At 40.7% G+C, this 23,244-nt stretch overlaps 1 protein-coding gene across 2 annotated transcripts in view; it reads left to right on the top strand.

The window, feature by feature from the left end:
* DGLUCY (D-glutamate cyclase) overlaps positions 1 to 23,244 on the top strand; it is a 277,127-nt gene that overhangs the window by 239,879 nt on the left and 14,004 nt on the right. For both annotated transcript variants that reach the window (XM_078660051.1, XM_078660050.1), the window contains exons 9-10: positions 4,269 to 4,368; positions 16,381 to 16,529. In XM_078660051.1, coding sequence (XP_078516177.1) covers positions 4,269 to 4,368; positions 16,381 to 16,529 — 249 coding nt within the window. The remainder of the gene's footprint in view (positions 1 to 4,268; positions 4,369 to 16,380; positions 16,530 to 23,244) is intronic.

Raw genomic sequence — 23,244 nt, 5'->3', positions numbered from 1 at the left:
GGGCTGACCCCGCAAACCCCTCCAATTATCGCCCTATTTCCCTTCTCCCTTTCCTAGCCAAGATCATGGAGACCCATGTGGCCAGGTGCCTCTCTAACTTTACAGAACAATCAGAATACTTGGAGCCAAATCAAGCTGGCTTCCGGCCTGCGCACTCAACGGAATCAGTAATCCTTGCGGTTATTGATACGCTGAGAGCTAATGCTGACATGGGGGTTTCACAGGCTCTGGTGCTCCTGGATCTGTCGGACGCGTTCGACACAGTTGATCATAACATCTTATTGAACCGTGTCGAAGAAGCTGGCATACAAGGCTCTGCTTACAACTGGATCAAGTCCTTTCTTACAGGCAGAACCCAAGCAGTACGCCTTGGCACCTTTACGGGCCCAAAGTATCAACCTCTTGTGGGGTACCACAGAGTTCTTCCCTTTCCCCTTTGTTGTTTAATCTCTACCTTAGGCCACTGATCCACTCATTAAAGGATAGGAAGGTAACCGTCTTTAATTACGCCGACGACCTCCAACTGTTTTTTTCTCTAGACTCCCCTAACTCTGTTGCGGAATTTAAAACCACTATGCTTCATATCCAATGTTGGATGGACCTTAACCATCTGAAGCTTAACCCGGGCAAGACGGAACTTGTGTTGCCCGGGAAAAGCAATATCAGCTGGGGCCCGCACTTCTGGCCTAGTGAATACAGCCCCCCCTACCCCTTCCCCCTTTGTGAAAAGTTTAGGGGACATCATAAACGCAGATCTCTCACTTAGAGGCCAAGTGGGTTCAGTGGTATCCGCCAGCTTCTTCCAATTGCGAAAAATCAGAAAGATCGCTCACCTGCTGACCCACCCAGCCCTTGTTCAGGCGGTGTTAGCACTGGTTCTCTCACGCCTTGATTTTTCAAACGCTCTTTACATGAGCCTGCCACTATGCCTGCTCAATCGTCTTCAAATAGTCCAGAACCAGGCGGCAAGACTAATTTACAAACAGCCGAGATGGCAATCGCCAGGCCTTGTCTGCAAAAACTCCATTGGTTGCCGGTGGCGCAACGGGCTGCATTTAAATCGGGCTGCCTTTTCTTCAAGGCGCTGTATTGCAAGAGCCCTAAATTCATCAACGACATGGTCACTAAGCATGTCCCCATGCGCAACTTACGTTCTTCTCACCTTCACCTACTGTCCACCCCAGCCATCAAACTCAAGCGACAGGGTGGCTGCAGGTTCTCCTACCTAGCCCCCAAACTTTGGAATTCTCTCCCATTGTCAATCAGGAGCAGTGACAATCTACTAGGTTTCAGAAGGGCCTTGAAAACGTGGTTGTTTAAACAGGCCTACTAACAACCCGTACGCAACGCAATTACACAGCATCAGCGCCATGAAACCTTTGGTGACCGTGCGCTTTATAAGCTTCTGATAACATAACATAACACCACCTTTTTTTGGCGTTCAAGCTTGATGGGCTTTTGCCTCTGCTGAGTGTCCATAATATGGCACGTGCACATATGCACAGCGTTTCCATCTTTTTGATGTGGCCATGACTCCATGCAAATGAGGGAACACCCTCTGAAAATAGCACCTGCACTGTATGTTTTTCGGTGCTATCTGCATTACAGAAGGGTCAACACAAGTGGCAATGCCTGTTCTGTAATACCACAGTGCCCCAGGGGTTCAGAAATGGGTGCACAAACCCATTGAGAACTTAGAACACTGTACATCATATGGTCCCAGGCATTTAAATGTTGATTTGTGAAACATAAAAAGAGCAACATTTATATCTGGTCATTATAGCCCTTAATAAACGTATGCACAGCGAAATAACTGGAAAGTAGGGATAGCACTGTAGCAGCAGAATCGAGAACACAGAAGTGATAAATAGTGACTCTTGAATGTCTGCAGTGATTCGCAGTTTAGTGGCGGCTAACACAGATTTTATTGATGCAGTATTTAGGACTCTTGCTTTGCAATCAGCTTGTTTCTTTGGCTCCATGTATGCGGCCCACGTTGCTGGCACTGCCTCTTCAGTTTGGAAAGTGCTAGTAGAATTTGGTCTCCTTCAAGGAGACTTTTGATAGGAGAGGTCTTCTGGTGACCCTCTTAAGGTAAAGTGTCAGTTGTCCTGGTGGACATATCCTTCATATGCCATTTTCATTTTGGGACACAAACTTCCCTATCGAAGTCTCTTGAGTGCAAATCTTTGAAGTTTAGAAGAAACTTCCCGAGTGAGCATTTATTGAGTTGGGTTTGAAATATTCAGAAACTGGAGAGTGTTGTTCTTCCTGGATTTAAATAGTAATTATGTCTATTGATTGTTCTTATCCAGAGTGGTGTCTCTTGTGGACTATATTCTTCTATATAAAGTTATGCAAGATAACATGAAAAGGCACTGATCAGTTTACATTTGAAAATATCTGATTTACGTATGTGCTGTTACCATCAGCGTAACTCATAATTGCTTATGTTACAGAAAACATTTCCTTGTCATTAGCAATTTAGAGAGCAGTCAGCCAAGGAATAATAGTAGCAGGAAAAGTTTGTGAAGAAGCTAAAAACATATCAATAGTATACTCCAATCTAACTTACAGTTATTGTACTGCTTAACTTTTTTAAACATCACCATTGCTGAAACCTGGCTACTGATAGGTGTTTCTCTTCCCCTTTTCCAAACAGGTCTCTCTACTGTAGTGTAGTACTGGAGTGTGATTCTTTAATGGATCATGTATGAATGAATTATTCACCAAATCCTTTCTCCTCAGACCCTGCTCTTACCTGAGCCTGTTTGTTCAGCAAAGTCTGAGTTTGATGTTTGTTGTCCCTGTGTGGTCCCCCACACCTTTACCATGAACCACCATACACAGAAACAGTTGTCTTGTACCATAAACCACCAGACCCAGAAACAGTTGTCTCAATGCCAGAATCATGAGGATTAACCAGTAGAAGACACATTCAATATTTTCTTATTCCTATCACTAAAGTTAAGAGGTTGAGTTTGGAGAGCTACTCATTGAAAGATGATCTCCTTATTCGCATCCTGTTCCTCTTGTTATATTCAGGATCCTGTATCACCAGAGTACCCTGATGTGGCCTAGAAGGTACTCTGGGTCCTCTGCAGATCCACCATCTTTTATCTGCAGTCACATCAGTGTTTTCGAATCGGAGGCAGTCTTTCCAACTCTCAAAGCTGCACTTGCATCGGCGAGAGAATGAGTTTTTTTTTAATTTAATGACAATATTACTACAATGTTTGAAATCAACAAACAGTGGCACTCATCCCACGATCTAAACAGAATTGCAGAAGATGAAAAACCTGAACATCTGGGCTGTGCTACCTAAAGTGCATGGGGGTAAAATGGTTGTGTGCACCTGCTTTCTGCTCTCTCTGGCACCTGGGTATCACAGGATGGGCTACAGACGCTTTTGCAGCCCCTTCAATGATACGGATAGCACTGCCGCACAATATAGTTCCAGCGCTATCGTAAGGGGATATTCTCTTATTAGCATGAGCCATGGCCCAATGCTAATGAGGGAAACAATTGCCTTCAGCTCCCCTGTCGGGAGGTGCACTGACTGTGCCACAAAGAGGTGGCACACAGTCCGTGCATCCTCTGAGGGTGCTCCCTTGAAAAGGGCTCTAGGGACTCCCTCCCGACATCCCCTCAAGGCAGAAAATGTGGTATTTTCTGTTTTTCCAAAATGTATTTAGCATTTCTTCCCATCTGATAGGCTTGGAAATGTTCCCAGAAATTTAGAGAAACTAGGCATAAGTTCAAATTCCTCACATTCAGTGACCTCTGTACTTCTTATTTTGTAGCTCTGCTTCATTCTGGAGGAACACACTCACCAGCCCCCTTCTTTAGTTAAATGTGTACACAATATGTAATATGTATTGAGAAAAAGGAATATGCATTTAATTTGAAGATATGGACCATAAGGTGGTGGCTTCAGACACAAGTGTGGCTACTCATCAAACATGCTTACAAAGCTTGATTTTACTGTTGTTCACTAAATAATCTGATTTAAGACAGGAAAGAAAGTCCCACACATCGCCCAGATGTAGGACTATGTGTACCAGAGTTGCTACAAGTGAGTGACTTGTACATTTTTCGCTGAATGCATCTTGAATCAAGGCAGAGTGCTCCATTGAGGATGTTGGCAGCTTTCTTAATATTGGCGATTTTATCCCAGAATCATGTTCTAGATTAATTGAACTTTTAATGGCCTTTTAATACAACTAAGACACCACCCACGTACTGTACAATGTGTTGTTTTGTTGTAGATGTCCTTAAGGCTGCGGTCCCTCTCCTGTTTTATCAGCACGAGGATGAAAAGTCTGCCTTGAGATTTCTTTGTAAGGATGGGGATCCTGCATCACCCAGGTAATTATGAAACATTTTCTCAATTTATTTCATCATGTGTCTGTGCCATTTTCTATCCTGCACTATAAGTGGTGAACAAAATATAGTTAAAAAATGGTTTTGATGTATATATTTTGTCACCACATGGCTCTTGTTCACTAAGTGATGAATTAGAGGCCAGGCTGGTAGGACGCTGCAGCACTGAGAGGAGGCACTAGACGGGCCTTAAAATCAGGCACTAATTCATAGGTACATGGGGGGTTGACAGTGGCAAATTGACATTTGGCATAGGGCAATGAGAATCCTAGCATCTGCCTTGGCGCCTAGCATTAACTCAAATTATAAATAGTGAAAATGAAAATGAGAATTAGTTGATGTGTAAGAAAAGGGCTCTCAGAACATATAATTGAGTTACAATGCAAAATTCGGAAAGTCACACTTTCAGAACCTTCTAAAATTCAAGTCCCCTTCAGCCGGTCTTGTCCCAACACAAAGACAAGTCGATCCTTAGCATGCCCACTTTAAGGAATTTGGCTGCAGCAGGCAAATTGATTAAATAATAGTGCTCTTTTTCAAATTCTCTTTCTGCTCATTATGTGACAAGAGTCCGCCAAATTAATTATGTAGAGTGACAATGAAGTGACTCAGGGCTTATAATGGCTGGCATAACCTTTCTGCTCCAACATGCCAATGTTTGTCTTTCTGATTCTCCCTTTTTAATTTAGAACATTAGACCCTCAGTGGGTGTAATGTTCTAATAGCCTTGTAGCCCTTCTGGCTTGGGCTATATCGATTGTAAAATGCCCGCTTCCTCGTAATAAGCCCCTCACCATGGGCCTATAAATAGGGACAAAGGCCTTTAACTACCGTCCTCGGCAGCAGGCTATCAGGCTATATTCAGGAGGGGGCGACCAAGAACACCTTCCTAAACATGTACTTTACATGTTTGAAAATAGTTTTTTTTAATGAGACCACACCCATACAAGGTAACTATTTTTTTTAATTATTTTGTTTTCCCAAACGAAGCCATTTAAAACCAAATCAGTTGTAATAAGATGCTTGTGCTTGAAAGCTAAGGTCATGCAAAATGACTTTTTTGTGTGCAAAATACCATGAAAAGTTAGTTGTTATCTCTTGCGTCTTTCTTCACAAGTGCACACAGTGTATCAAGGAGCACAAGATACCATCAGGAGATTTGTTCGGGACTCCCTGTCACTAAAAAAATGATGTGAAATTGTGTAATGAGAAATTTCAAGACATTTTTGCATAATGCAAAGTTCGGGAGTTACGCGATTTTCGTAATTCACTACAATACCACCACTCCAGAGATGTATTTTAAAAGTAAAAAAAGAAAGCATGGAGTGGTATGTCTATGAACTCACTTTATCATGTGAGAAAAGGTAAATAGTCAAAATATCGAGTTTTTAATTTCGACTAGACATAATATCAAGTAAAAAATATAGAATAGACATAATATCGACTAGACATAATATAGACTACAAAAATATCGACTAGAAAAATATAATATCGAATAGAATAGCAATAATATCAAATCAAAAATATAGAATGGACATAATATCGACTAGACAGAATGTAGACAACAAAAATATCGAATTTAAGGTAAGTTAATATTAATGTTTAATTTTTGTGTAATATAATTCTGTAGCGGGTTGTGGGTTTATAGGGAAATAAGGTGGGAAGTAATTTAATTATAATTAATTAAATATTTTATTTTATTTATTTAGAATTAATTGTTAAATAATTATTAATTGGTAATTAATTAAAATATAATTGGTAATTAATTTTAATTGATTAATTGATAAATATTTTATTTGTAGTAATTTATTTTCTGTAGCGGGTTGTGGGTTTATAGGGGAATAGGGTGGGAAGTAATTTAATTATAATTAATTAAATGTTATTTTATTTAGAATTTTGTTAATTAATTGGTAATTAATTAAAATATAATTGGTAATTAATTTTAATTGATTAATCGATAAATATTTTATTTTTATTAATTTATTTTCTGTAGCGGGTTGTGTGTTTATAGGGGAATAGGGTGGGAAGTAATTTAATTATAATTAATTAAATATGTTATTTAATGTATTGGTATTTATTTAGAATTATTTGTTAATTAATTATAAATTGGTAATTAATTAAAATATAATTGGTAATTAGTTTTAATTGATTAATTGATAAATATGTTAATTTCATTAATTTATTTTCTGTTGTGGGTTTGTAGGGGAATAGGGTGGGAAGTAATTTAATTATAATCAATTAAATATGTTATTTAATTTATTGGTATTTATTTAGAATTAATTGCTAATTAATTATTGATTGGTAATTAATTTAAATATAATTGGTAATTAAATGTAATTGATTACTTTTTAAATTGTAAATTAATTTATTGTTAATAGGTAATTAATTAGTATTAGTAGGTAATTAGTATTAAATAATTTTTATTTGTATTTTTAATTAATTATTTAATATATTTTATACAATTGTAAAATATTTTAATTAATTTGTAATTGGTATTACTATTTATGTTATTTATATTTATATATGAAGTATTTACTTTCCCTACTATTGCACTCACTGGAGTTGGAATAGTAATTTTAACCCCTACGCTATCCAACGCTTTCTCTACTGTTGCACTCTCTGGACTGGGAATAGTAATTTTTACCCCTACGCTATCCAACGCTTTCCCTACTGTTGCACTCTCTGGAGTGGGAATAGTAATTTTTACCCCTACGCTATCCAACGCTTTCCCTAGTGTTGCACTCTCTGGAGTGGGAATAGTAATTTTTACCCCTACGATATCCAACGATTTCCCTACTGTTGCACTCGCTGAGTGGGAATAGTAATTTTTACCCCTACGCTATCCAACTCTTTCCCTACTGTTGCACTCTCTGGAGTGGGAATAGTAATTTTTACCCCTACGCTATCCAACGCTTTCCCTACTGTTGCACTCTCTGGAGTGGGAATAGTAATTTTTACCCCTACGCTATCCAACCCTTTCCCTACTGTTGCACTCTCTGGAGTGGGAACAGTAATTTTTACCCCTACGCTATCCAACGCTTTCCCTACTGTTGCACTCGCTGGAGTTGGAATAGTAATTTTTACCCCTACGCTATCCAACTCTTTCCCTACTGTTGCACTCTCTGGAGTGGGAATAGTAATTTTTACCCCTACGCTATCCAACGCTTTCCCTACTGGTGCAGTCTCTGGAGTGGGAATAGTAATTCTTACCCCTACGCTATTCAACGCTTTCCCTACTGTTGCACTATATATATATATATATATATATACAGTTCCACTTCCTTCACAAAAAATGCCGGGACACCAAGACAACGGTGCAAAGCCAGGGGCAAAGGTTACCCTGTATAGAATGCAGGTTCACAGCGTGTAGCCACAACAGCTACGCAAATGCACTCTCCTTGACAACGAAAAGGTAATCAATCCCAATCTTGTGTGTGCATTTCAAAAGTATTTATTCTCTTAGTTGCAGTATCGTGAAAATAAACACGGAAATAACCCAACGCGTTTCAGCGACAACTTCGCCTTGGTCACGGGTAATTGCAATGTCAATCTTCCAAACAATAAATAAAGTTTCACGTGAAAATGTGCCCAAAATAAACAAAGGACTCAAGACCCTAATATAGCGGCCATCTTAGAGTGTAGTATTAAAATCATTGTACCCAACGCATCCGCTTATACAATCCAAAAACTTAATAACTAAAGACAATCCTGTCATATAAATCAAGTATTAAGGTAAATTTAAACATTTCATGAAGGAATTTCATTTGTAATTTTATCAAACGGAAAATGTGGCTTGTAACACAATGCATAAACTGTCACCACAATAAACATAAGTTTATGTTCAATGAATTAACCAACTCAAGTGAGCTAATCTATACAAATGTGTGGTCATTTTCTTAGTCTGTAAATAATGACCTCCCATGTAGGAAATTTTGGTCTTAAATCCACACATTTGTGGTTATTTGCGCAGTTCATTATTTGAAAGAATCTCAAGTGAGAAATTATAGTCACAAGTCCACACGATCTTCAGTACTCAACACCCCAGTGAGGTTTCCTTTCTTTTCATTATGCTTCCATACCTGAAATGTAAAAAAGTGGGCCAATCAGAGCTCTTATATCTCATATTTCATCATATAGGTCCTATCAGGGTTATGGGTCTTCAAAATTAGTGTGTATAAAAGTGAAACAATTAACAATGATTAAAATTAAAATCAGCAGAAAAGCAGTTAGTCGACTTCAGGTACCATCAAATGCATAAGATAATCCAATGTTAATTTACATTACGTTACATAGGCAGGTCTTACATCATATTCACACCCTCGAGTTGTTACTCCCCCAAATGCCATTTCATCTCTTCTTCAGAGTTCAATCCTCTCGGCATCAGGGTGTCCAATTCGAGTATGTACCTATTCTCCATCTGTCTGAGTTTGCGGATTTTATCCCCCCCTCTTTTCATAGCAGGGAGTTTGTCAATCACAAAAAACCTCAATAGGTTTCTGTTGCTCTTATGGAGCTCCTCGAAATGACGAGCAACTGGGGAGGTTTGATCTTTATTATCAATTGATCTCATGTGCTCCAGGACACGTTTCTTAGCTGGGAACATTGTGCTACCCACATATTTCCTGGAGCAAGGACACATTAGTACGTACACACAATACTATGACAGACAAGTAAGATGTTTACTGATAGTTTTCTCTACAGCTTCTACTGGGAAAAAGACTTTCTTGATGTTCTTGCTGTACCTGCACGCCTTGCACTTCATACAGGTATAAAAGCCCTGAATATCCTTGCTTTTCACTGGAATAGTATTCACGTCATTCCTGCTCAGTTTATCTTTCAGCGAATGAGCCTTCCTATACGTCATGTTGGGATTATCACCCAAAACATCCGTTAGAGTAGGCTCAGTTTTCAGGACATTCCAGTGACGTTTAAGGCTCCTTTGTATCTGCCAAGATCTTGTATGGTAAGTAGATATAAATCTAATCACCTCATTTTTCTCAATGGTTTTCGGGATTTCTTTGGCAATCAACAAAGAGGAGTGACTGATAGTACTGGCTTTATTCAGTGCTGTCTCTATGACTGAGGATTGGTATCCCCTTTCAAAGAAACGTTCCTTCATACAGTCACTTTCATTCTTAAAATCGTCATCTATACTACAGTTCCTCCGAGCCCGGAGGAACTCACCAAACGGAATACTTTTTATTAGGGCTTTAGGGTGTGCACTCTCCGCGTGCAGAAGAGTATTGCCGGCAGTTTCTTTGCGGTATAGACTGGTTGATAGTCTGCCCTCCCGTACCTTTTCCAGTAAATCCAGATACACCATAGTTTCTGCATGGATCTGACCATCCAAAACGATATTCAAATCATTTTTGTTCAAATCCTCAATGAAACTCTCAGCCTGCCTCTGCGAACCTTCCCAGATAATGAACAAGTCATCGATATATCGCAGCCATAATTTGACATGGCCACGATACATCGGATGAGTCCTTTCTACTTGCTGCTCCCAACCCGCCATGAAAAGATTGGCAAAGCTGGGAGCAAAACAAGTTCCCATCGCCGTACCTTGCCTTTGTCGGTAATGTTTCTCATTGAAAACAAAAAAATTGTTTTCCAAACAAAATTTTATCATCTGCATGATCATTTCCGTATGACAGAAATATGAAATTGATCTCGAGCTCAGAAATTTCCGACACGCCTCCATTCCATCCTCATGTCTGATCGACGTGTAGAGACTACATACGTCAAGTGAAATGAGGATGTAATCATCATGCCATGCAAAATTTGTCAGTTTGCTGATGAAATCCCTACTATCTTTAAGATAAGAAGGAACACTCTCAACAAAGGGTCTCAAGAAGAAATCGATGTATCTTGACGTGTTCTCTAAAAGAGAACCAATCGAAGATACTATTGGCCTGCCAGGGGGCTTGATGGGGTTCTTGTGCAATTTAGGCAGTAAATATAAAATTGCTATTTTAGGATGACGATTTAACAAAAAAGAGTATTCCTCCCACTCAATAATACCATCTGACCGCCAATTGTTTAACATCTCATGGTAAGTGCTATTACTCTTTTCAATTAACTGGAGCGAAGATATTTCATAGCAATCTTTCATATTTAGTTGTTTCATACCCTCTTCGATATAGTCTTCCACATTCATTAAAACAACATTGCCCCCCTTGTCCGATTGGCTTTTATACCTGTATGAAGTGCAAGGCGTGCAGGTACAGCAAGAACATCAAGAAACTCTTTTTCCCAGTAGAAGCTGTAGAGAAAACTATCAGTAAACATCTTACTTGTCTGTCAGAGTATTGTGTGTACGTACTAATGTGTCCTTGCTCCAGGAAATATGTGGGTAGCACAATGTTCCCAGCTAAGAAACGTGTCCTGGAGCACATGAGATCAATTGATAATAAAGATCAAACCTCCCCAGTTGCTCGTCATTTCGAGGAGCTCCATAAGAGCAACAGAAACCTATTGAGGTTTTTTGTGATTGACAAACTCCCTGCTATGAAAAGAGGGGGGGATAAAATCCGCAAACTCAGACAGATGGAGAATAGGTACATACTCGAATTGGACACCCTGATGCCGAGAGGATTGAACTCTGAAGAAGAGATGAAATGGCATTTGGGGGAGTAACAACTCGAGGGTGTGAATATGATGTAAGACCTGCCTATGTAACGTAATGTAAATTAACATTGGATTATCTTATGCATTTGATGGTACCTGAAGTCGACTAACTGCTTTTCTGCTGATTTTAATTTTAATCATTGTTAATTGTTTCACTTTTATACACACTAATTTTGAAGACCCATAACCCTGATAGGACCTATATGATGAAATATGAGATATAAGAGCTCTGATTGACCCACTTTTTTACATTTCAGGTATGGAAACATAATGAAAAGAAAGGAAACCTCACTGGGGTGTTGAGTACTGAAGATCGTGTGGACTTGTGACTATAATTTCTCACTTGAGATTCTTTCAAATAATGAACTGCGCAAATAACCACAAATGTGTGGATTTAAGACCAAAATTTCCTACATGGGAGGTCATTATTTACAGACTAAGAAAATGACCACACATTTGTATAGATTAGCTCACTTGAGTTGGTTAATTCATTGAACATAAACTTATGTTTATTGTGGTGACAGTTTATGCATTGTGTTACAAGCCACATTTTCCGTTTGATAAAATTACAAATGAAATTCCTTCATGAAATGTTTAAATTTACCTTAATACTTGATTTATATGACAGGATTGTCTTTAGTTATTAAGTTTTTGGATTGTATAAGCGGATGCGTTGGGTACAATGATGTTAATACTACACTCTAAGATGGCCGCTATATTAGGGTCTTGAGTCCTTTGTTTATTTTGGGCACATTTTCATGTGAAACTTTATTTATTGTTTGGAAGATTGACATTGCAATTACCCGTGACCAAGGCGAAGTTGTCGCTGAAACGCGTTGGGTTATTTCCGTGTTTATTTTCACGATGCTGCAACTAAGAGAATAAATACTTTTGAAATGCACACACAAGATTGGGATTGATTACCTTTTCGTTGTCAAGGAGAGTGCATTTGCGTAGCTGTTGTGGCTACACGCTGTGAACCTGCATATATATATATATATATACATTCTCCCAAACGTTGCTCTTCAGGTTGCCTAGCCCCGGGGGAGGTGGCGTGTATACCGGCCGAGCGCACCGGTAATCGAAATAAATCCAACAGTTCCAACAAGTTTTCACACGCTCTCTGGGACCCAAAACACAACGCCAAGCCAGCAAGATCCAAAGGTGTTTATTAAACACCTACAACATGTTTCGGCTTCCACGAAGCATTGATCACGTAAGTGACATCAAATGCATGCAAGTTTTAAATAAAGTTTCAGAGCAGTCACAAAGACATAAACAGTGGACTGAGTTCTCAGTCAAAACAACGGCGGCCATCTTGTAATGGTCAAATAACGTTTCGTGTACCTGTTGCTCGCCAAGTTGCATATAACCGCCATAGAAAATTGAAAAATAAAATTTCATTTCCAACATAATGCACAATCATGAATGCTTCATAAATCAAAGAGAATATTCTCAGACACAAATAGATTATCACATGGTTGATATGTTCAAACACGGAAACACTGGCATAATGTTTCACGTTGCCAGTTCATGGCATGTCAGTCTATAGTCTCATTGATAATCAAAACAAAATAGAGGAACAAAGTTCTTGGAAATGTAACTGCAGATGCCAGACAAATATGGGTATTAGGCCATTAAATAAATAATTTCATGTCTGGAATAGGAAATCGTGTGAAAAACCTGTCCAGAAAAAAATCGATAAGCGGGAATTGTGTCAGACGGCCGCAAGGGTAGCTGTAAATTGTTGCTAGTACCCTGTGGTCGAGTTACGGTTGCCAGGTAAAATACCCTGAAATTGAAGCAGTCGCAAAATGTAGAGGTGCCTAACAAATTTCATGCGTTGGTAGACAAAGGTCCAGGTGGCGAAAAAAACAGAACTGAGGGCTCAACAGAACCCAGTGCCCACTGAGATGTCTTGCTGCTCTAAGTGTTGCCCAAAATGAGCGTGCTCTTAAGGTGCTGTCAGGAACATGAATGACGTAGGGCTTGGTGCACAGTGCAGTGAAGGGCCCCTATCCCTGTTGTGCTCCTGTAAAATCAAAGAACATAGTTTAAAATAAAACATGACAACATGATGTGCATGCAAAAAATAAACAAGCTCATAATGCATGGACAGAAGAGTACGACTAATAACCATGAACGTTTGAATGTATATATACATATGTACATCTATACTGGCATATTACCGAATGATAAACAATTATGAATAATCGTCTTTTAAGTGGACTGCCAGTTCCTCGTCGTGGTTCAAGCCCCCTGGAGCCTTAGTTTGGAAATTGATGATATATTTCGATTCCATTTGTCTCATCTTGAGCACCCTATTCCCACCCCTCGGGTTCTTGTTGGTTTGTTCTAAGATGAAAAATCTCATGAGGGCTGGGTTGGAAAAATTATTGTCACTGAAGTGCCTCGCCACCGGATATTTGGCATCTTTGTGGATGATGGCACGATAGTGCTCCAGGATGCGTTTTTTGGCATGAGCAGTGGTACTGCCAATATACCATAAACCGCAAGGGCAGACTATCACATAAATCACGAACATGGTGCTGCAGGTGAGGAATTAGGTGATCTCTTTTGTTATACCATTGTATTCAATGTTCTTGACAAGGGTACTGTGTTTGCAGGCTTTGCAGTGGCCGCACGGGAAAAACCCATTCAAGCCGAGGCCTCGGTTGTCCGGGTAATCCGTGATGTCACTGCGGACGCAAAGATCTCTAATATTCCTGCCCTTTCTGTATGTAATACTGGGTTTCTCGGGGATTAAATCCCCTATGGTGTTATCACTTTTCAATATATTACAGTTTTTGGCAATAATCTTTTGGATCTGTCTAGACTCCCTGTTGTATGTCAAGATGAGTCGGGTGTTATCATTGTCTCCTGGTGTGGTATCATCTGGGGTATTCTCCACCAATGTATCGCTGCGTGTGACTGCATCTGCCTTAGCTTTTGCTTTTTTCAGCACCCATGCTGGGTAATCCCTGAACTTAAATATATATATATGTATTAAAAATAAATAATTTTTTTTTAAGTTACAGTAATTATTTCTTAATTTTACGTTTATTTAAGTATTTTAAATAAGTTAAAATTAATTTTATTTATTATTATATTACTTTTAAATTACTTTTAAGACAACATTCGATATTTTGACAGTATATTTTTTACACTCGATATTTTGGAGTCGATATTTTTGTACTTACCTGTTTGGAGATAGGAAGTCGATATTCTTGCAGTCGATATTTTTACCTCGATATTTTGTCATCTCGATATTTTGACTGTAGATATTCTGTCACTGATCCGTGAGAAAACGGACACTAGATGATTGTTTGTCCTGGCCTGCACCGTATGGTCAGTCAAACAGTTTTTTTCTGTTTTCTGAGCTTGACATCTGTCCACCTTAAAACTTCTTAACTTTTTCCCAGGTGGGAGTCCTTTTGTCTCTCTGATTTTGATAAAATTGAGTAACGTTGAATTGAGTAATTATTAAGTCCTGATATCAGTGGCGCCCCACAAATAGTAGAGTGTGCAATAAATGTATAGCAAGGATTAGGGTTCTTATTTTGAGTAGTAATTTGGGTTCAGCTACACCTTGGGGGAGGGGTGAATACCCATTGCTGTAGAGTTGCTTCTTGTGTCTACCATGGTGGTTTCTACATGAGAGTGGGGGGCGTCGCCTTGCTGTGAGCCGTGCATAAAAAAAATAAAAGAGTAATGAAATTATTTCATTGCCATTTGATTTTTTACTGATGTGCGCTCCACAGCCGCCAGCCTGCCCCATGTGCCCCGAGCCGAGAGACATGCGGTTCGTGTCCTCCGGTGCCGCATGAGGACTAGAGCAGTGGCTGGCCAGACGGACCAAAGTGCGCATGTCCGTTTGGCCAGTTGTCTTGCAGCGGCCAGCCTGACGTGGACTTTGAAGCCCTTCATCCCGAGCTGTGTTAGAGAGCTGGGTGAAAAGCAAGCACAGGACTCCAAGGCTTGAAGGAGCATCCAGCCAACCGGCTCCATCCAATCCTGGTGTTTCTCTCATGTTGGTTAATAGCATGAGAACAGTGTCTGAATTGGTTAGGGGAGCTCTTCTACTCATGCCACAGCCTACTGCAGATTCAGAACACCGAGGAGGGCGGACAGCCATTGATAAGTACCATTTATTTTATTTCGAATGTTAGTGTAGTTGTTTTATTTTGGGCTTTTTTGGCAGGAGGGGTTGTTTTATTATGGGCTTTTGGAGGGAGTTGTTTTTTTATTATAGGCTTTAGGAGGTAGGGGGTGTTTTTATGTTTGTCTATGGCTCACCTTTTTTTCAAAACATACATTTTATTGTTTTACACAATTTACATCAAATACTTTGGCTATGTATGCTTCTTACCACATTTTACACACATCCATCAATACAATTGAGTTACTGTATAGTCCATTTGAGAACCTTCTTTTTGCAACCTGACGAGAGTAAAATGATATGGTCTGATAAGTAATGCCAGGTTTGCATTATTCATTCGAAAATCCCAAGCTGTGATAATCAAATTCCCTGTCCAGCCCTTCACAAACAAACACAGCAGACAGTGAACAATATAACTGGGTCAAAGATAGCAGGGTTTCCAGACTTCAGAGATTTCAGCTCCTGTTTACCACCTGCAGTGGGTAGGTGGCAAATGTAAATGAGTTGTGGGGGCACAGTGGGTGGCTTGGTGGAGGCCACTGCATAGGGAGGGCTTCAGAGGAGCATGGCAGTACTCCTGAGCTGCTGGGTATACATTTAATGTTCCCTTGGATCTTTGGGAGGGGATTGGGTGGGGCCCAGCCTGAGTCTGCTCACTTCCTTTGCAACAGCTTACTGGAGGTTTTCCTACAATTTGTACCTGATAAAATCAGGTAATTCTGGTTGTTGGAACACCGGGCTACTTAAAATCAGACATTCGGTTACTATCCTCCTATACACCACCCCTGTTAAAGCTGCTCTGCCCCACTTAGAATGAGTGCCTAAGTTGGATACTTAAAGGGGCCACCGGATGAAGAATATCACAATATGCCTCAAAACCCAAGCAGACATCACCAATCATAGGAGCATTCTAGATTGCCTGTTGTAATCGTTGGTGATGCTGAACTAGGTAAACAGAAATGCTCTTTCATATGTACTGTAGGACCCCTTTAGGTTCTGGTGTTTGTGATCTAGAATGTTGGCTTTAATGCCATCAAACTTCTACCGGTTGATATAATTGGTGCATTAACAAGTACCATTCTATAAAACAGATAGATGAACACAACCACCCAGCCAAAATGTTATGCTACCTTGGTTAACAACTGTTCATATACTAAACGTGGGATACAGTCAACTGCAATTGGATGAATTCTCTCTTTTATCGAGTCCAGGTTTCAGCACCTGGTGGCGATAGAACGTGCAGGAATGGCTGCTGATGGTAATTACTACAATGCAAGGAAAATCAATATCAAGCACTTGGTGGATCCCATTGATGAGCTCTTCCTAGTTGCCGATACCATCCCCGGAGTGACAACAACAGGTAACGTACAAGAAGCGGAAGCTTAGCTTGTTAAAACATAGACATTTCTCCACATTGTATGTTAAGGTCAGAAACAACCAACATATAGACTTAAAATATCCACATAGTTCAGAAACTGAGTGTAGATGAACATTGACTGAAAAATGACCTTACTTCCTTTATTAACGCCTTCAAAAAAACTTCAAGGCATTAACTCATTGGAGTTATGTTTGGGAAAATGACAATATTAGACTGTGACATTATTGAAAAATCATATAAGAATATTGTGCAATTACAAATTAGACAATCACATTTACAGATTGTTGTATAATCAGATTACCTCTCGTTCCCAAACCTGAGGCCAATTTAATAAGGCAATACCATCAAAAGATCAAGTATTTCAAGTTCAGACTGTCACAAGCTTCTAATATAAAAAAATATATAAAATCTGGAGAAGAAACTCACTAGAGGAAATGGATACAGATGAGATGGGGACAAATCAGACAATCTTATTATCAGACTATCTCTGCTCCAGAGATTTAACTGAGATGAGACTAGCACATGATTAATCTATCACTGGGTGAGAAACTCAAAATCACAAGTTCAAGCTATCACAACATTTTCCACTGCAGATCAAATTAGTACTATTTCACTTCCTGAAGAGTGACCACAAGACTGCCACAAAATCCGGCCATTAAAAGATCAAGTCATCACAAGTATAGATTATTAAAAAATCACAGGATCAGAATACTGGCAGTGAACCAAATACTTCAGCTTTAGAGACTGACTTTGTATCAGAGGGCTCATAAGACGACGACTGGCTCTAAAACGTCTCTCTCCTCCACCCATGACTGCCGACATACTTTGTTGTGGCAGGGGTTTGGGTCAAAATATTTACTGAAATGCATCTCTCATTCACCCGAAAAGTGTGGGGCCAGCCGCATTGAGGGCCTAATTTAGATTTTGGTGGACGGGTTACTCCGTCACAACAGTGACGGATATCTGGTCCGCCGAAATATAAATCACATTATATCCTACAGGATTTATATTTCGACGGACGGGATATCCGTCACCGTTGTGATGGAGTAACCCGTCTGCCAAGATCTAAATCAGGCCCTCAGTTTTGTTTTGATATATGCTGGTTATAATGCATGCAGAGACAAACTGTGGTTAACAGTAGATAAACACGAAGCACTTTTCCGTCTAGCTACGGTTTTCCAAGATGGGAAAGGAGCCAGTAGCACAAAAACTCACAGGACAATGGTTTTTAGCATGCACATCACAGCCCCCTAATTAATGTTCAAAAATAGAAATGACTATGTGGCATGTCACAGGGGAGCTGCGTTAGTGCGCCTCCAGGCAACTAGGCATAGGGTTTACGAACTAGGAGATAAAGCGGGTAAGATGCTAGCCTGGCTCGATAAGAAGGAAAGAGCGAACAGGGTTATAATGCAACTGCTCTTCCCCACGGGCTCCATGGTCTCGGAACCAGATGGTATAGTGGACATCCTGGCTGATCATTACGAGCAATTGTATGCCCCTCGAGCGACTTACACGACTGCAGAGGCGTATGACTATATTAAGGATTTCACTATCCCTCAACTTTCCCCCGAGGCGGCACTCCTGTTAGAGGCGGACATTACCATAGAAGAACTGCGGACCGCGACATACTCACTTGCGTCCGGTAAGGCGCTGGGCCCTAACGGATTCCCGGTAGAACTGTATAAAAGAACTGCCCAGTTATCTGCTCCCTTCATGCTTGAAATGTTTCTTGAAAGTCTGGAAGCGGGATAGCTTCCGAGGGACCAACGACTCGCCACAATAGTTGCGATCCACAAACCTGGTAGGCCAGAGGTGGATTGCGCGTCCTATCGCCCAATCTCCCTGTTAAATGCCGAGCCCAAAGTCCTGGCCAAACTGTTAGCGCAGCGGCTGACCCCTCACCTCTCCTCCTTAGTACATCCGGACCAGTCTGGCTTTATGCCACACCGCAGCACGGCGCTTAATCTACGACGGCTCTATGCGGTTCTGGCGCGCGCACAGTATATTAGGGAGCCAGCAGTCATTCTCTCCTTAGACGCCACTATGGCATTTAATACCGTGGAATGGCCATACCTGTTTGCGGTATTCCGCCACATGGGCTTTGGCCCGAAATTCTGCGCCTGGATTTGCCTCCTTTACAGTAAGCCCCTGGCGCACGTGGCGGCCAATGGACGTATCTCCGGAGACTTTCCGCTTGGTCGAGGTACGCGGCAGGGATGTCCACTGTCCCCGCTGCTCTTCGCACTGATCCTGGAGTCTCTTGCCATTTGGATCAGATGGGAACCCTCCATTAAGGGACTTTCCTGGACTAATACATGGGAGGACCGCATATCCTTGTATGCGGATGATATTCTGCTGTACCTCACCTCCCCCAGGAAATTCATCCTAGAATTGTTGAACGTCTGTGAAAAGTTCGGTAGGGTGTCGGGCTATACAATAAATTGGTCCAAATCTGTTCTTCATGTATTGACCGGCCCTCCACCTATTCTACCCATGAGTTGCCCCTTACGCATGGCCGCGGCGACGTTTAAATACCTGGGTATTTATATAACGTCTGACTTCACTGGATTTTCCACTTTAAATCTTCATCCCCATCTAGAGCGCTTTGAGCGTGACGTCAAGGTGTGGCGGACTCTTCCGCTTACACTTCTGGGTAAGGCGGCCCTCTACAAAATGATGGCACTCCCGCGATTTTTATACGTCCTCGAGAATACGCCATTTCTGGTTCCTGACTCCTACTTCAAGACCATTGCTACTACCGTTTCGAACCTTTTATGGGATGGGAGGCCACCTCGTATCTCGCAGGCTAAGCTGACAAAGAGTTGGTACGATGAGGGAATATCGCTTCCCGTCATGGAATTATATTACTGGGCGGCCCATCTTAAACAGATAAATTACTGGTTACATGCCCCACAGACCGAACCGGCATATATGGCGGATAGACCATGCTTGGAGAGTAAGGGACTGTTGGGTAACCTCTATAGCCGCCGTGTACCCCCAGACCTACTCGGACCCACGCGACACACTATTCAACTTTGGTACAAGGCAAATAGGCGTCTTAAATGCTCTGGGACAATCACATTAATGACACCACTTTGGGACTCTTACAGGCTGGGCTCCCTTCGCAACAGTACGGGATTCCGGAACTGGGATACTATAGGTATCTCGGTGGTGGGCGACCTGTGGAAGAGAGGGAAAATGGTAGACTTCTCCCACCTTCAAACACATTACGAAATGACGCAGACTGAGAAGTTCAGATACCTTCAAATCAGACATGCACTCCAATCGGTCATACCTGAAGATACTGAGTTACAGGACTCATCCCCTCTAGAAGATAGGGGTCTGACAGAGCATATGCCGGATAGGGCCACCTCTTTGACCTACCGGAAATTGATAAACAACCTTCCTGACGTGTCGTCCACACTAAGACAGACCTGGTCCAGAGATGTGGGTGATTTTGATGAGTCTGAATGGCAAGAGGCCCTCTCCTCCCCCCGAGAGACAGCCATACCCTCTAGACTCAAGCTAGTTCAGCTTAAAATATTACACCGTACGTACTACACTAGAACGACTCTATTTAAGATAGGGTCCACCTCACATAAATATTGCTTGCGACATTGCAGAGACGAGGGGACGTTCTACCATACTATATGGGACTGTAAACACATAGCAACATTTTGGACAGCAGTCATGCGCACAATTTCTCAGACTACAGATATTTCCCTGGTGCCTGAGCCCCGTCGATGTTTGTTAAAGATATGGGAACCGACCGACTTAAATCATCGCCAGCAAGATTGGGTAATGTTGGGCATGGCGGGGGCAAAGCGTAACATTGCTTTATTGTGGGGCTTCGAAACACTGCCTACCCTTCGTAAGTGGTGCAAGGATATGGATGAAATGATGGTGGCTGAGAAGTCGGTATTTATACACCGTGGGTGCCCCAAGAAATGGGAGAAAATCTGGGGAGCTTGGAATAAGTTCCGTGGTGGCATTTGTGACCCTCCGGACATTACAGACAATGATGGTGCCTCAGACTAACATAGATTGTTCAAGTTACGAATAATAATATTGATGTGTCAATGACTATGTTTCTCTATGTAATTGTGACACTGCCCAAGGCTGCTTTGCTCACGTGATCCACACAATGCATATCATTTCTTATGTATGTACCATTGCCCTGTTTGCTTTGTTAATAATATTTTTTTTTTTTTTAAATAGAAATGACGACAGGAAACAAAGATACTTTTTTTACATGGAATTTGCAGAGTATGACTACTCCTACTACATGTAATAGACTACATGCATATTTGAAACATAGACATTTACATGTAGCATGTTTACAAGAACCCCATCTCTTCTCAAGAAATGGAAGGACCGCATATTTGGAACATCCTTTTCTATTTATACAAGGGTATTGTGCCCAGTGTCCTCTAGAAATATATATTGAAACTCTGTTACACCAACAGCACATACATCATACTAGAAGGCACAGCGGAAGGGCAACCACTGTCCTAAGCAAGCCTGTATGCCCTGAACACCATTTAAGCATTGTTCTCTGAGCACTTGCCCCCAAATGTAATATGTAACAAAGACATGGACGGACTAGTGAGAGATGGTTACTATTATGTACACTATATAAACAAGATACATCCACCACACCATTGTGTGATAATCCGAGAAATAAACTCTCAGACTGAAGGACTGGCACAATGGCCGATCTCTGACATATGCCTTGACATGCATCCAGAGGCTTTCAAATGCTCCTATTACTCACCAGATCTACATACCCGTTTGATTTTGTTCCTTGGTACAACAGATCTAGGGTTCTTGAATTTCACCTCAGAATACTTAAGCTGAACACTGTCACTATATATTACTGCTTACGTTTGAATGGGGTAGATGTGTCTTTGCGGCACATCATTGATATTTCTAGGTGATGCTCTACAAGATTCAGCCTTCAGAAGTATTATAAAAGAAGCTTCAGTAACTACAAAGAAAAGTAAGTAGAGTTCGGTCCAAAATGCATTGGTTGAATGGGAAGCCTTTAAGGTGGTGTTTTGTGAGCTATGCATTATTTAAATCTTTCTACATACAGAAGAAGGCCCTAAAGCGACGGTGGCCATGTTTACTTGTGATAATGAAGCCAATGCAATTTTTTGCATTGAATGATAGCATAAAACCTATAGAGTATTTAAAAATTTGGATCAGAAAATCATTGAAACCTGTACAAAATCAGACTGCTCTAAAATCAGATTATCACTGAACTAGAAATTCAGCTGAGATCAGACTGTCACATGAGTAAGCTATCATAGAGCTAACACTCAAGAATATATCAACAGTGTTAAACGTCTACAGTTTGACATATGCACACATCCACTTCTGCTCCAGATGAATGGAAAGCGATTCTGAGTGGTGGATGGGTTAGAACACTTTCACAGCAAAGATATTTTGTAAAATGTATTCCTGGATGTATTTTTGGCTCTGCCTCACTCACATACCTGCTGGTATAAGGAGGCCTCAATCCTTACTCTAAGCTTCTGATCACTGCATTGATGTGCTTGGCGCCTACTGGTCAACACTACTCTAATAATTTCTTAATACTTTTTTAGGCAAGTCAGGAGTGCTTCTACTCTCAACTTCCTCACTTGCTCATAGGTTACAACATATTTGTAAGTTCAAAGTCTTTAAGCAGCATGTATCTAGTTGGTCCTGTTTAAGTGACGCTGACCCATACCAACACTACTTGGTGTGCCTTGACTGTCACCAGTCCATGCACTTTTGGTTTGCTTTTCTGATACGAATGTTGAGAACAGGTTGAATGGGTAAAGAGGCACTTTCAGAATCTGTGCACTGCTGACGTTTTGTGAGTTTCTAACATAGAACCTTGCATCATAAGCATTGGTTCTATCAATATGCTCTTCTCATCGTGTCTAACGATTATGAGGAAGCACTGCCATTCATGGGGCAGCTCCTACTGAAAAAGATTTCACTAGGGCTATGTTGACTTTCCTGACTGTGACCATACTTATGGTGCATAATAAGTATATCCGAACAGGCTATTGTGTAACTAAGATACTCTATGTAATAGATCTACCTCCTTTCTCCTAAAACTTTACACACAATCATTTCTTTCCTGAGCACCCCTTCACGTATTTCTTTGGCGTAACCATATATGTATAAAGTACCTATATTTGGTAGTTTTCAAAATACAGAATATTGTATATATTCAAATGTGTTTCTTTTGTGTGTGATGTTAAAATTTAACAATAATATAATCAAACTCTCCCTTACTATTAGAAAGTGTAGCTACCCCCATCCTCGAGTTGTATGGGTTGGGGCTATTGAGAAATATTTAGGATAAGTTCATTCATTTAAACTTATCTGCATAGTGGATCTTTCCGATTGGACCGCTGTTTTCACGTATCATTAACCACCCAGGACCTTCAGATTATTTTTGGGTCACCCCCATTGTTATGTATTGACAAGGATACAGGCCGAGTTTAATTTCCAGCTGATGTCAGTGACTTGGATAGCTTTTACTTAGGCTGGTGATGAAATGGGCTACCAGGCCTCTGGACCGTGGCTCATTGGTAGGCAGTAAGCCCACTCTAAAATACAAAGAATTGGGGGGTTCAAGGGTGCAATTGGCTTGGGAGCCTACTGAAGTGATTTTAAATTAATCCAGAGCTGTGTC

The sequence above is a fragment of the Lissotriton helveticus genome, chromosome 9, assembly GCF_964261635.1.
Source record: "Lissotriton helveticus chromosome 9, aLisHel1.1, whole genome shotgun sequence".
Lineage (NCBI taxonomy): Eukaryota > Metazoa > Chordata > Amphibia > Caudata > Salamandridae > Lissotriton > Lissotriton helveticus.
The sequence above is the reverse complement of the archived record's forward strand: the minus strand, read 5'-3'. Positions and strand labels throughout refer to the sequence as shown.